At 43.4% G+C, this 15104-nt stretch overlaps 1 protein-coding gene across 14 annotated transcripts in view; it reads left to right on the forward strand.

The window, feature by feature from the left end:
- The window catches only part of RPL37A (ribosomal protein L37a), a 62845-nt gene that overhangs the window by 23507 nt on the left and 24234 nt on the right, over nucleotides 1-15104 (forward strand). For 2 of the 14 annotated variants that reach the window (XM_063645704.1, XM_063645703.1), the window contains exon 5: nucleotides 95-155. In XM_063645704.1, coding sequence (XP_063501774.1) covers nucleotides 95-155 — 61 coding nt within the window. Of the gene's footprint in view, nucleotides 1-94; nucleotides 156-281; nucleotides 333-1423; nucleotides 1536-7678; nucleotides 7832-8889; nucleotides 9219-12376; nucleotides 12443-13604; nucleotides 13698-15104 lie in introns of those variants that run through there. The other 12 variants (XM_055290562.2, XM_063645700.1, XM_055290567.2 and 9 more) reach the window with 12 other exon arrangements.

Genomic DNA, 15104 nt, shown 5'->3' on the forward strand with positions numbered 1-15104 from the left:
GTAGTAAAACACAAGCGCTTACTCAAGTCATTGCCTAGGGCCCTAAAAAAAACCCCGGTCTTGTCTCTTTTGTGCTTCAACTCTACTCTTCTAGAGATGCCAAAATGGAACCAAATCTCCATGAACTCTGCTAATGGAAGACGAGGAAAAGGCAGGTAAGTGAAATTCTCAGATACATCCCAACAGCAGTTCAACCCTGTCCTTTTGCTGGAGCTGCTGAGTTTTCATCCTCAGTGGCTAATGGCATTGGCTGCCCTCCTTCTGTATTTGCTCATCCACAGGTTGTACACACTAGTAGTGTGGACAGCAGGAGAGTTGGATATTGCTGGAAGGTAGGTAAAGCTAGGCTCGTCATGGTCCTAGGGAATTTTGTTCATTTTATCCTACTAAGCCTCACAACAGGAGCCCGTCAGCCCCCTAAGACAGCAGCAAGGAACAATAATGGTCCCAGGAATGGAAGTCCTATGCCTTTTATAGAACAGCATTGGTGGAACACACCCAGACTTCCCATATCCTGTGCCCAGGTAGACCACGCAACAAAGACCATGCAACAAACAGACCCTTATGCGTCCTTCCATATTATTGCCCTTCTTTTGGTAGACAGAAGCCCAAAATATTTTCAAGGGAACATTCTCATTCTCCATGGCCCTCTCTTGGTGATCTATCTCTTGGGAATGAAGCTCAAGAGTCCAGCTTAGCTGGGCACAGTAGCTCATACCTGTAATCCCAGCTACTTGAGAGGCTGAGGAAGGAGTTGTCTTTACCCCTCAAGAGTAGGGCAGTGGTGAAAACAGGTCTTGGTTTAAAAATTGAAGACTAGAGCAATCGTTACCACATGGTGATGTCACAGATTCTTGGTGTATCCCAGACAGATGAGGTCTTAGAGATGACCTGGTGCAACATGGAGATTAAAAGGCTGGGCTCTGGTGTCAGGCCATTTGCATTCTATCAGTAATTATTCTTAGTATCTTAGATTATTCTTAGTATCTAAGTACTCTTAGTACCCACTGGGCAAGTTTCCTAACCTCTCCAGGCCTCTGTTTCCTGGTCTATAAAATGAGGATAATAATAATACCAACCTCATAGGTTGTTATAAGGATAAAATGAGATAATTTTTCTAAAATGCTTCGCCAGACACATGATAAGCAATCAATTTATGTTTGATATTTTTTATCACTGTGTTATCCTCTTCACTTCATAGACATTGAAACTAAGGCCCTAAGAGGTAATGTTTCTTAAAGTCACAAAGGCAAACTAATTGTATATAAACATTTCCATTGTTTGGAAATAAGGGGACATAAGCCAGGAAAGACCAGGTTATGTTGCAGTAATAACTCCCAAATGTCCACTTCCTGCCTACATTCCATGTCCACTGTGGGCCAGCTGTAGACTCTACTAGGTTCTATTACTGTCCTTGTTTCAGGACTGAGGTAGATGAAGTACACGGCCAGCCCTTCGGAAGTGACTCAGATCACTTCTGCCTACATTTCATGAACAAAGCAAGCCACATGGCATATGAGAGTTCAACAGTGTGGGTAAGCATAATCTTCGTACAGGGAGGTAACCAGATATTGGTGAAGAATAATATAATTTATGACCATCTGCTATCTAAGCAAAGATGATCTTAGTGTGAGCTATCCCGTGGCATTAACCAATTGAAACACCTGCCCCAAGATGTCAAAATTGGTATGCGAAACTAGAAGACCCTTCCGCAGCATTAACAGGAACATCTATTGATGCCCACTCCTTGAAAAAATTTCTCAAATCCCCAAACCACGGACAAAATAAAAACTTCCACTTACTGAATATTAATCACACTGTCATGTGGCTCACCCTAGGATGTCCTTATACCAGAACATCACAGAGGGGTCACCTCCCCTCTCCCCTCTTAAAATGTTTCCAACCTATCCCATGTTATTTCATTCCCTTTTGCATTTCATTCCATTAACGTCTGATGATTTGGTGCTAATCACTGGTCTACATGGTAGAAACACAAGAGAAGGGGGCACAGAACTTATCTTTAAGGAAGGAGGAAAACTTCCCTCCAGTGGGGGAAGACTAATAGTAAAGTCAATACATAGAATATATTGTAAGTACTGGTATGGGCTGAAGGCTGTGGAACCACAAAGGAAAGTCACTTAATCTAGCCTGGGAATGTCAAAAAAGTTTGACATGGGAAAGCTGAGGTTGCTGGAATTTCATTCTTAAGAAGGTGTGAGAATTATGCAACTGGTCGTCGTCATGATGATGTTGGAGACAAACATTTACATCTTTTTAGAAGCAAGTATTTAGGGTTCCTAGTATTTCTTACTTATTAGCGAGCATCTTTTCTGAGTGTTGGGCATTGGCAATGTGCTAGGCAGTTAAATGACACAGTCCATGCCTTTTGGTACTTAAGTAAGCAGAGGGTGTCAAAGAATAGGTCTTTCTTGAAGACCAGAATAAGTCTTAAGGTGAATCTCCCAGGGAGCTTGTTCATAATGCAGACTTGTGGGGTCTACCCTAGATTTTCTGGATGTGGGACCCAGAAATTGACATTTCAAACAAGTGCCTGTGATACTTTGATCACACTTGAAGTTTGAAGGTTACTGCTCCAGAGACAGCCGTAATATTGATGCATGTAGAGAGGGCCCAGGGAAAAATGGGTTGAGCTTATTGAACAAAGAAATACATTGGAGTAAAAAATATTTGTGTTACCTGTGAGTCAGAGGCCAATGCCCTTTGAAGTGTGGTGTAAAGGTTAGAGAACTTGGCATTTCTTTTTCAAGGCTGCTGTTGATTTCAGTTCAGGACCATTACTTCAAAACTGCTTTCTTGTGCTAGCATGTTTCTTTTTTTTTTTTTTTAATTCTGTTGCCTTTTATCTCTTCCAATAAAACAATTTTATGGCAGAATCTGGTACCCACTTTGTGTACAACAGCCAATTAGAGGTAAAGGTGATTAATGAATAAGGACTAATGACATCTCTCTGTTGTCTTACAGTTTACAAAGAACTTAGATTGGTCTCCATCTTTTTTTTTTTTTTAAGAGAGTCTCCCTCTGTTGCTTAGGCTGGAGGGCAGTGGCACAATCATAGCTCACTGCATCCTCAAACTCCTGAGCTCAAGCAATCCTTCTACTCAGCCTCATGAGTAGCTAGGACTACTGATGCATACCACCATGCTTGGCTAGTATTTTACATTTTTGTAGAGATGGGATCTTGCTATGTTGCCCAGGCTGGTCTTGAACTCTTGGCCTCAAGCAATCCTCCTGCCTTGGTCTCCCAAAATGCTGGGACTATAGTTGTGAGCCACAGCACCCAGCCTGTCTCATTTGATTTACCAATACCATGGGGATAGGTGTTCTTATTAACTTCATTTTTCAGTTGAGGAAACTGGATTTGGAGAGGATAGACAACCTACCCAAGGTCACGTAAGGTGACTGATAAACTAGCCATGCTGAGATGGGCTTTGTTGAGAACTGTCTTTGGGACTATTCCATCATCTCTAATAACTCTGAATGAGCAGTTGGCCTCATTTATACCCAGAGTGCCTCTGGCAGAGAATTCACTCCTACAAAAAAGCTCCATGAGTCCCACACCTATCACTTGATCCCCCCCTTGGATTCTGGCATCCCTTAACACTGTGGTGGTCCAGGTGAGTGTGAGGGAGAGAAGACAGAAAAGACCAAACGAAGGGTCAGAAGATGGAGGCCTCCTCTCACTCCCTAAACCCAGCAGGCTGTCTGTAGCCCATGAGATGAACTTCAGGAAAACCAAAAAGAAGTTTTATGTGGTTTGCAGTCCTCTTCATCTCCTCTCAACTGTCTCCTTCACCTCTGGCCCCTTGCCTAACTTTTAGCTTGGTGTTCTTTCTGTCCCAATGGGACTGTGAACTCTCTCAAAGTGAAAAAATTAGGGAGCTTGTGTGTTAGGGGCATATTTTTGCTTTGAACACAAGGCCAATTTTGAGAGCTGTATAACCCTAAGGAACAGATGATTAGGAAGAGAGTCTTGGCTGGGAAGGAATCTCTCTGTTGTCTGTCATTAGGGAGTGTCTTAGTCCATTCAGGCTGCCATAACAAAATATCATGAACTAGGTGCTTATAAACAACAGAAATGTATTTCTCACAGCTCTGGAGGCTAGGAAGTTCAAGAACAAGGCAGATTTGATGCCTAGTGAGGGCCTACTTTCTGGCTCATAGATGGTGCCTTCTAGCTATGTTCTCACATGATGGAAATGGTCAGCTAGCTCTCTAGGGCCTCTTTTTCTTTTTTTCTTTTTTCTTTTTTTTTTTTTGAAATGGAGTCTCGCTCTGTTGCCAGGCTGGAGTGCAATGGCATGATCTTGGCTCACTGCAACCTTCGTCTCCTGGATTCAAGCGATTCTCCTGCCTCAGCCTCCAGAGTAGCTGGGACTACAGGCGTGCACCACTCACGCCCAGCTAATTTTTGTATTTTTAGTAGAGATGGGGTTTCACCATGTTGGCCAGGATGGTCTCGATCTCTTGCCCTCACGATCTGCCCCCCTCGGCCTCCCAAAGTATTGGGATTACAAGCATGAGCCACCGTGCCTGGCTCTAGGGCCTCTTATAAGGGCACTAACTCCATTAATGATGGCTCCATTCTCATGACCTAATTCCCCTCCTGAAGTCCCTACCTCCAAATACCATCACCTTTCGGTTTAGGATTTCAACACAGAAATTTTGCAGGGCCACAAACATTCTGACCATAGCAGGGAGAATTCCAGAGAACTATTTTCAGACCTCTGGTGAAAGGAGGAAAAAAACCAAAGACCCTAGAGAGTCTCCTTCCTTTTCTTTGTTATGTACTTTCTGTGTTAGTTCTTTGTTGTGGTACCAGCAATAGAAGATGGCTTTGGCTTTAGAAAACTGGGCTAGCATCCCAGCTCCACCAAACACTTGCAGTGACCTTGACAAGACTCTTTACCCCTGTTAGGCCCAGTTCCCCCATTTGTTGAGTGGCTATAGAAAGGCCCGCCCTGTCCACCTCTGAGGATGTCTATGATACTCAAAGGAGAAGCTGTGCAGAGGTGAATTAGTGCCAGCTGCACAGCATGGAAGGTTCCTGGGGGACTTGTGCAGAGTCAGAATGGAGGTGTGCAGCCCCTGAGGACAGGTCTTTATGAGTAACAGCTCTGAGTCCAGTGGAGGATTTCCACTGGATCATCCTGCCATGAACATGAGCAAGGGTCACCAGCTAAGCTGTCATAGCCATCAGAAGCTAATAAGGCAGTAGAGGGGACTGGTTCAGAGGGTGGGCTTGAGCCAGACTACCTCGGTCTTCTTGACTCTGGCTCTCCCCAGCTGTGTGACTCTGGGAAGACATTTAACTTCTCCAAACCTCAGTTTCCCCATTTGTAAAATGGAGATAATAACAATCTCTATCTCAAGAAATTTCTCTGAAAATTAAATAAGACAAGAGTGGAGTGCTTAGCAAAATACTTGGCACAAAAAAGAAGTCCATAAGTGTTAGCTGTTGTTTTTATTACTATATTTGACTGCATGGACTAAGCTGAGGTCAGTGCTTTTCTGGGTGGTCACAGGGCCTGTGCTGGAGGGTCCTGAAAGGCACAGGCTAGGCACTGAGCAAGTGGAAGAATTAATTAAGTTGATAAACCGATGCAATCAATGAATAATGCATTGACACTTGTACATACCATAGACAGGCAAATGCACATCTGATTGGATTGTTCTGTTTCTGTGTGCTCTCTGTGATGTAGGGGTAGGGCCAGTCACACAGGAGTCCACGTGCTGCCACGTCCTGTAAAACAGACAGAATTAAACTCTGTTTTGCCTCACAGTCCTCTCTTGGGTCCCTCAAGGGAAAGAGGAGTGACTGACTGTAAAGCTTTTCATACTGGCCATGTGGCCACTTCCAGTCCTGGAAGTGTATGTATATTCTCAGCACCAAACCCCTACTCCGATGTGCTCCTCCTCCCCCACCTTAATCTTAAATGAAAATGAGGCTGCAGGAAAGCTGCTGTGCTGTTTTATTGAAAACAGGTCCGGTTGGCAACAGCTTGCAGTTCCTGGGCTCAAGTGATCCTCCCCCTTCAGCCTCCAGAGTAGCTGGGACTACAGGTGTGCACCACCCTGGCTACTTTTTAAATTTTTTTGTAGAGAAGTGGTCTCACTATATTACCATGCTGGTCTTAAACTCCTAGACTCAAGCAATCCTTCTGCCTTGGCCTCCCAAAGGGCCGCTACTCCTGGCCCATGCAAATATTCTTATCTCCAGCTCCCATCTTTCTTTACACAAAAGGTTTGCAGGTTAAATAGATATGGACCTACTTGTTTTACTTAACCATATACCTTGGAGATATTTCCATAGTGTTCCATACAGAGCATGTTCATTCTTGGTTTTTACTAGCTGCATGGAATTTTTTTCCTTTTCTTTCTTTGTTTTGTCCTCCCTTCCTCCCTCCCTCCATCCCTTGCTCCCCCCCCCTCTCTCTCTCTTTCTTTCTTTCCTCTTGCCCCTTCCCTTTTCCTTTCCTTTCCTTTCCTTTCCTTTCCTTTCCTTTCCTTTCCTTTCCTTTCTCTTTCTCTCTCTCTGTTTCTCTCTTTCTCTCTTTCTTTCCTCCTCACTTGGTCACCCAGGCTACAGTGCCATGGTGTGATCACAACTCACTGCACTGCAGTCTCTACCTCCTACACTCAAGCCATCCTCCCACCTCAGCCCGGCCCCCGAGGAGCTGGGACTATAGGATAGGTATGCGCCACCACACCTGGCTAATTTTTTCTTTTAGAGACAAGGTTTCACCACATTGCCCAGGCTGGTCTTGAACTCCTGGGTTCAAGCAAACCAATCTGCCTGCCTCAGCCTCCCAAAGTGCTGGTATTACAGGTATAGCCACTGCACTCAGCCAGAGTTTTCATTGTATGCATCTACCAGAATTTATTTAAACCAGACATTCTATTAATGAATATTTAGGTTTTTCCTATTATTTTGTTCCACAGTGGGCAGATTTTATGTAAATGTATTCCTAAAGGCTGAGGAAGCTGACAGACCAAAGAGGCTGATAAATCCAGTGTCTCACATTTAATAGGGATTTATGAACAGAAGCCATCATCTCAGCAGAAGATAGTAGAACATGGGCCATTACCCCCCAGACCCAGGGCTTCTATACCCTAGAGAAGGAATGTGTATAGGATAGTTGAAGTTGGCCCCTTAGGGAAAGGCAAGAATGCTATGTGAATCTGCCTAAGGGCAGGATTTATGGTCAAGGTTGTTTTGATCTAAGTGCAGGATTTATGGTAAGTACATGCTCTTACACAAGGAACAGTAGATAAAATAGAAATCTTAGAGGTATTCCCGGAACTGGGATTAATCAGAAGTCAACATGGTGGATTAGCATGTAAGATGGAGTTGCTTTAACCTGCACATCTTTGCTATTACAAATAGTGCTATTTTATATATAATATATATATATAATATGATTTATATATTTATATATATAAAAGTGAATAATCTTGCTGTTTTATGATTTAATTTTTCAGTCTATAAGATTGAACGTATGTCATTTTGTTTATACATGTGTTATAGACTGAGTATTTGTGTTCCCCCATCAAATATGCTGAAGCCCTGACTCCCAATATGACTCTATTGGGAGATAGGGCTTGTGAGGAGGTAATAAAGGTTAAATGAGGGCATAATGGTGGGACCCTGACCCATTAGGCCTCGTACCCTTATAAGAAGAGCAAGAGACATAGAGATCTTTCTCTGCCATGTGAGGACACAGTGAGAAAGTGGCTGTCTGTCAGCCAGGAAGACATCCTTTACCAGGAACCAAATCAGCCAGCACCTTCATCTTGAACTTTCTGGCATCCAGAACTGTAAGGAATAAATTTCTGTTGTTTAAGTCACCCAGTCTTTGGTATTTTGTTATGGCAGCCTGAGCTTACTAGTACAGTAAGCATATCTGAAGGCTAAAATTGCCAGAAATAGAAACATGGAATCACTAGGTCAAGAGGTGAATGCATTTACAAATTTGATAGGTGTTGCCGATTTACTGAATGAAAGGGATACCCACTTTAATTCCCTTCAGCAGTATATAGTAATGCATGTTTACCCACAGCTTCACCATCAAATTGTTTTCAAACTTAGTTTTTTCCCCTAAACAGAAAGGTGAAAGTGATTATTTTATATTCTTAACCTATTTTATTTACCAAGGAAATACTCTATTACTATTGTAAATTGAATACTAGCATATTTTTCACATATAGAATGTAACTGTCAAAAACAAAAAGTACTATTAAATTTGTGCTGGATGTTGTTGCCTATAGAAAGGTCTGAGTCTGAGATGTGTTCTTTCTTGTTAAAAAGAGAAATCAGAAAGTTTAAATGGATGTTAATGACAGGTTGAAACTGAGGCTTCTTGTTGATGTAATCCAACAGTAGAAATCAGTCTGACTGTGGTCCCACACTCTCTTACTTTCTGCCATCCCGCCCAATCTGCTGTTGTGTAGCTGAGGCTATATTGTGTTAGGTAAGCCAAGGGAGCCATCAGCTAGGTGGTTCTACACGCATAACTGCAAAACCAGCCCAATCTGGTTCAACTTTGTGTTATAAAATGGTTACTTTGGCCGGGCGCGGTGGCTCACGCTTGTAATCCCAGCACTTTGGGAGGCCGAGGTGGGCAGATCACGAGGTCAGGAGATCGAGACCACGGTGAAACCCCGTCTCTACTAAAAATACAAAAAAAAATTAGCCGGGTGTGGTGGCGGGCACCTGTAGTCCCAGCTACTCGGAGAGGCTGAGGCAGGAGAATGGCGTGAACCCGGGAGGCGGAGCTTGCAGTGAGCCGAGATCACACCACTGCACTCCAGCCTGGGTGACAGAGCGAGACTCCGTCTCAAAAAAAAAAAAAAAAAAAGGTTACTTTTCAGTTACCTCCATGTTGCAGATAACCTAAGCAAACCCAAATGGACCAAATGCAATGCTGATGGAATCTAAGTGCTCAGACCAAGGAATGGGGACTGAAATAAGAGTGGACACCACATGGCATGATCCAATCAGATTGAGCCCTGGAAAGATCATCCCATGGCAAGATCCAGTTAGATTACACTTCCTGGCATCACCTCATTGCAAGATCCAAGATCATGCCTCATTACCTTCTGCCTATAAAACCTGCCCCAGCCCCCAGCTCCAGGAGACAGATTTGAGCCAGGCTCCTGACTTTCTCTGCAGCCTTGCAATAAACTTTTCTTTCTACAAAAACCCAGTGCTTTGGTGTTTGGATTTTTTTTTTTTTTTTTTTTTTTAAATACAGGGTCTTGCTCTATAACCTAGGCTGGGGTGCAGTGGCACGATCACGGCTCACTGTAGCCTTGAACTCTGGGGCTCAAGCAATCCTGCCTCAGCCTCCCAAGTAGCTGGGACTACAGGTGCATGCCACTAGGCCTGGCTAATTTAAAAAAATTCTTTTGGAAAGACAGAGTCTCACTATGTTGCCCAGGCTGGTCTTGAACTCCACCTTGGTCAGTTCTCCCACCTTGGCCTGCCAAAGTGCTGGGATTACAGGCGTGAGCTACCACGCCCAGCCATGTTTGGTTTTTCATTGCATGCAGTCAAACAGACCCAGTTCAGTTTGGTAACACACATAGCTGTCTGGATGGGCACAAGGAAGGCTTGATCCTGCTTACAGGCTCACTGGGTAAAAGTGAGCAGGTCCCTGAGGCTCACCACATGTTGGCCTTGTCCCAGTAAGGAGAAAGGTGCCTGCCTCTTGCACTTTCCCAGGGAGGAAGGTTCTGGAGCACGAGTTTTACCCTAGTTTCTGACCAAGTGTCTGCTAATGGTAGTTTCCTAAGTCACATTTTTTAGGCTTTTTAAAAATTAGTAGACTTTATTTTTTGGAATAGTTTTAGATTTAAGGAAAATTTGAGCAGATAGCACAGAGTGTTCCCATGTGCCCTCCATATATACATAATGTTCCGTATTAACATTTTACATTCATGTGCTCTATTTGTTATAATCAATGAACCAATATTGATACATTATTATGTACTAGAGTCGATAGTTTCTACCTGATGTCTATTTCTGTTTGAGGATCTCATCCAGGGTACCAGAGTACATTGACTTGTGGTGCCTCCTTAGATTCCTCTTGGCTGTGACAGTTTCTCAGACTTTTATTGGTTTTAATGATCTTGACAGTTTTGAGTAGCACTGGCCGGGTATTTTGTAGGAAGCCCCTTTATGGGAATTAGTCTGATGTTTTGTTTCATGATTAGCCTGGGGTTTTGGCTTTTTGGGAAGAGGACCACAGAGGTAAAGTGCCATTCTAATGACATCATATCAAAGGCACATGTTACCAACATGGTTTATCACTGTTACTGTTGACCTTGATCACCTGGTTCAGCAGTGTTTATCTGGTTTCTCTACTGTTAAGGTACTCTTTCCCCCCTTTCCTACTCTTTAGAAGGAAGTCAGTCTGCCCAGCCCACACGTAAGGAATGGAGAGTTATGTTCCCTCTTCTGGAGGGTACAATATCTACATCAATTATTTGGGATTCTCCTATAGGATATTTTTTTCTCTTTCCATTTATTGAGTTACTTACATCAGTATGGATGTATAGATATTTATTTTACATTATTTTTGGGTTACAAATCAACACTACTTCATTTTATTGCTTAAATTTTTCCAGCTTTGTTCATTGGTAGCTCTTTCAGTTGGCTCCTGCATCCCTTTGACATATCCCCATTACGGTATGATTTTTTGTTTTTTTTTTTTTTTTTTTTTTTTTTTTTTTGAGACGGAGTCTCGCTCTGTCGCCCAGGCTGGAGTGGAGTGGCCCGATCTTGGCTCACTGCAAGCTCCGCCTCCCGGATTCACGCCATTCTCCTGCCTCAGCCTCCCGAGTAGCTAGGACTACAGGCGCCTGCCACCACGCTTGGCTAATTTTTTGTGTTTTTAGTAGAGACAGGGTTTCACCGTGTTAGCCAGGATGGTCTCGATCTCCTGACCTCATGATCTGCCTGCCTCGGCCTCCCAAAGTGTTGGGATTATAGGCGTGAGCCACAGCGCCTGGCCCATTTTGTTTTGTTTTTTAAGAAAGCATACATCTGTTGCCCAGGCTGAAATGCAGTGGCACAATCATAGCTCACTGCAACCTCAAACTCCTGTGCTCAAGTGAACCCTCCTTCTTCAGCCTCCTGAGTAGCTGGGACTACAAGCATGCACCACTGCACCTGGCTAATTAAAAAAAAATTGGGGGTTGGGCATGGTGGCTTATGCCTGTAATACCAGCACTTTGGGAGGCCAAAAAATATGGATTGCTTGAGACCAGGAATTTGAGAGCAGCCTGGGCAACATGACAAAACCTTGTCTCTACCCAAAATACAAAAAAATTAGCTGGGCGTGGTGGCACATCCCTATAGTACCAGCTACTTGGGAGGCTGAGGTGGGAGGATTGCTTGAGCTTAGGAGGCAGATGTTGCAGTGAGCTGAGATTGTGCCACCGCACTCCAGCCTGGGTAACAGAGTGAGATCCTGTCTCAAAAACAAAAACAAAAACATGAAAAAGGAAAAGAAAAAAGCAAATTGCAGGGGGTAAATTATACATAATTTAGTGTGGTCTTGCTGTGTTGCCCAGCAGATCTCGAACTCCTGGGCTCAAGTGGTCCTCCCATCTTGGCCTCCCAAGTGCTGGGATTACAGGCATGTATCACTGTGCCCAGCTGTATTGTAGGTTTTTAAAAAAATTCATTTTTGATCACTTCCTTATTTTCTGGTATTTCAAGATATTCCAAACTCATTTTGTATATTTCTTGCTGCAGTCCTACTAGAATCAGACATTTCTTCAGAGAACGCTAGTTCTTTTTATATTGGACAGTGTTAGTAGAAACCAAGATCTAGATGCTAAGTGTACTTATAGCTACTGGGATGTTAGTTAAGTCACATTTTTAATTTGCTGAAAACATTTAAGATTGCCTGTATTTCTAGTCTCTCCTTAATTCCCCGATAATTCCTATTAAAACTAACTGGTCGCCTCACAGTTTCCCCAAAAGGCCTTGGGGTTTTACTCTTTTTGTTTGTTTGTTTTTTAAGATTTGTCCTCACTTTGTTTAAATCCTTCCTGTCCTTCAAGCTTCAGGCCTCCTTCTGCCACCAACTCCCACCCTACCACCCCAGCTTCCTTTTTGACATTGCTGCCTCTTATCTCCTGCTTCAGGAGGCTCCAGCAATGCAAATGCAACAGAAGCCTGATTTATTCTTGGAAACAGTTCCATGAAAATCAAGCAGGAAGGAATTTAGAAAGGAATATAGCAGCTATATAATATCTTTTGTCTCCATTTTTTTAAAATTTAGTTTTGTGGTTTGAACCCAGATAGCCAGACTATCAGTTTTATTAGGGCTTTTTTTGTCTTTTCAAGGTTCAGATGGAGGCACCTGGATTGAGTTTTGTGACTCAGGGCCAGAGCTGAACTTTGAATCCTGTGCCCAAGCACTGCATTTGTGAAGCAGGAACAGAGAGAAGCAGTGAAGGTGGGCGATGCTTTGAGATCACTTTGTCCAGACTATCTACTTTAGTTTTACAGATGCGGAAACTAAGACCCAGGGAAGGGAAGAAATACCCAGAGACACATAACTCATATATGTCTCATTAAAGGAAGAGTTGGGTCTAGAAGAATTTTTTTTTTTTTTTTTTAACTATAGGATCGGCCAGGCTGTGTCTAGAATTTCTTTATTGATGTTCCAGTGCACTTTCTGCTGCTGTGTAAGGACTTAAGATTGTTTTCCCTAAGAAATTTGTCTTAAAATCCCCATCCTGTAGCCCCGAGGCACCCAATGACATCCTGGTAGAGGGAGCAGCCCAGTTTTTCAAAGATGCATGCATTTTGGACCAGTGAGACCTGAATTGAAAGCCTAGCTCCATCCCTTAACAGTGATCTGATCTCCAGGCAATCTCTCAGATTCTCAGTTTTCTTATCTGTAAAATGGGCATAAGGATGCCTGGGCCACAGGTGTGTTTTATGGCTGAAGCAAAAGCATGGTTGTGAAGGCACCTGGAGCATACCAAGCACATAACTGGTGCTCAGCATTTCTTCAAGGATCATTCTGTGGCTTCCCATGTGTATACCTGGTATCCTGAAACAAATAGAAACCTCCTAGGTTACTTTTACTTCCTTTGTGTCTCTACAAAACTGGACACACAACAGATGTTCAAAAGCCCTTGCTGGATGAAGGAATGCCACAAAGCTCACCCCATAGGGAGACAATGGAGGGGCAAAAGGTGTTTGTGCAGTGTGAAGGAGAAGGAAAACAGGTAAGTGAGGCAGATGGGCAATGGAACAGCTGGGCCAAGCGCTCATTTTACATTCAGACTGAGTACTCTTCAGGGAGAGAGATTGCCTGAGGCTTCCCAGGGAGAGATATGCTGAGCCAGGCCTCTGCCCAGTGGTCAGGGTGGAGGCTGGATAAAGAATCAGGGAGCCCGAAGCCCCTGTGCTTTCATCATTTCCAGCCTCCTGCCCCTGCTTGGGGCCTGGGCATGTTCACAGCTGAACAAGATGCGGCAGGAAACCCTGAATCAAGGAGGTGAAGGCATTTAATGAAGCTGAGCTGACTTCTGGCTCTAAATTCCTTTCCCTTTGCTTCCAGGCTTGCTGTGGCCTGTTGTCTCTGCCCGGCAGAGTCTGGTGGCTGCTCTCATTTCAAATCACATTGCGAGCTGGATGAAAGCAAGAACCAAGGCGTCTCAGCACGCATAAAGGCAGGTCAGAATCTGGAGACCAAGATTTATTGCTGCAGAGATGGGTGCCCTTTTTGTAGCTGACTTTTATGGAAAGGGCAGTTTTCTTTGCATTAAGTTTGTCTGTAAGAGTCAGTATGACCTAGAGCAGGGGCTAGCAAACTTTTTCTGAAAAAATTAGATAGGGAATATAGGCTTTAAGGGGCATGCAGTATCTCCTGCAAATATTTCAACACTTCTGTTATAGCAGCCAATGTATAGTTGGCAGGACTATGCATTATATAATGTATAGATGAACAGATGTGGCTGTGTTCCAGTAGAACTTTATTTATGGACACTAAAATTTAAATTCCATATAACTTTCATGTGTCACAAAATATTAATCTTTTCATTTTTTTCAACTATTTAGAAGTGTAAAAACCCACCTTGGCTTGTTGGCCATACCAAAACAAGCCCTAGGTCAGATGGCAGAAGGTGGTCTGCAGACCTGCTCAGGGTACAGTATGGCCTTGGGAGTCAGACAGGCTTGGATTCAAACCTGGCCTCAGCTCTATACTTGCTATCCAACCTTGTTGGGTGACTTAATCTCTCTGAATCTATCCATATATAGGGACAATTTCCTATCCATATATAGGGATAATAACGTCTACCTTAGAGGTTGTTAGTAGGCAACAAATGAAGTTACAAAGAACCTAACATGGACCATTTGAAGTCCTTGATAGGAGGATGTTATTATTATTGCTTCTCTCAACCTCATCCTTAAGAACACTAGTAATGAGAGCTGAAAGCAATATTCTACTCTGCACATCTGCCCAGAACCTCTGAAGTCTATTTATAAAGGCAGTCATCATAGGCTTTTTACAAAAACTATAACGCCCTGCTTTTTGCCACAATTAACTCATCTTTTTTGTTCCAATTCACTTCAACTTAACACATGCTCACAAAGCACAACTTTGCACAAGGCTCAGAGTGCAGCAGGATTGGAAAGTTGAACTTGACACAGTTCCTGCCAAAAGATAGGTATCTCTCTAGAAGGGGAGATAAGATACAAATCCAAACAAGCATAAATCAAAAAAGCATGTGGAATAAGACCTCCAAGAGTGGCAATCATGTCTCCCATTTACTAAGTACCAGGCACTGTACTAAATGCTTTCTTTATATATGTTGATCTTACTATATAACCTCATGAGGAGGGGACTGTTATTATTCCCATTTGATAAGTGGGAGAATGGAGACAGGGAGATCATGAAGGTCCTTGCCGAAGGTCACACTTGAGTGAGCAGAGAACAGAGAATCAGAACAGAGATCCAGACCTGGCTGATGCAGGAGCCAGAACTTTCCCCACTGGCTTCAAGTGCCCCTGGAGCTCAGGAAGTCCATCCTGGCTCTGACGGCTGGGAAAGCGTCAC

The sequence above is a fragment of the Symphalangus syndactylus genome, chromosome 8 (assembly GCF_028878055.3).
Source record: "Symphalangus syndactylus isolate Jambi chromosome 8, NHGRI_mSymSyn1-v2.1_pri, whole genome shotgun sequence".
In the NCBI taxonomy this organism is placed as follows: domain Eukaryota; kingdom Metazoa; phylum Chordata; class Mammalia; order Primates; family Hylobatidae; genus Symphalangus; species Symphalangus syndactylus.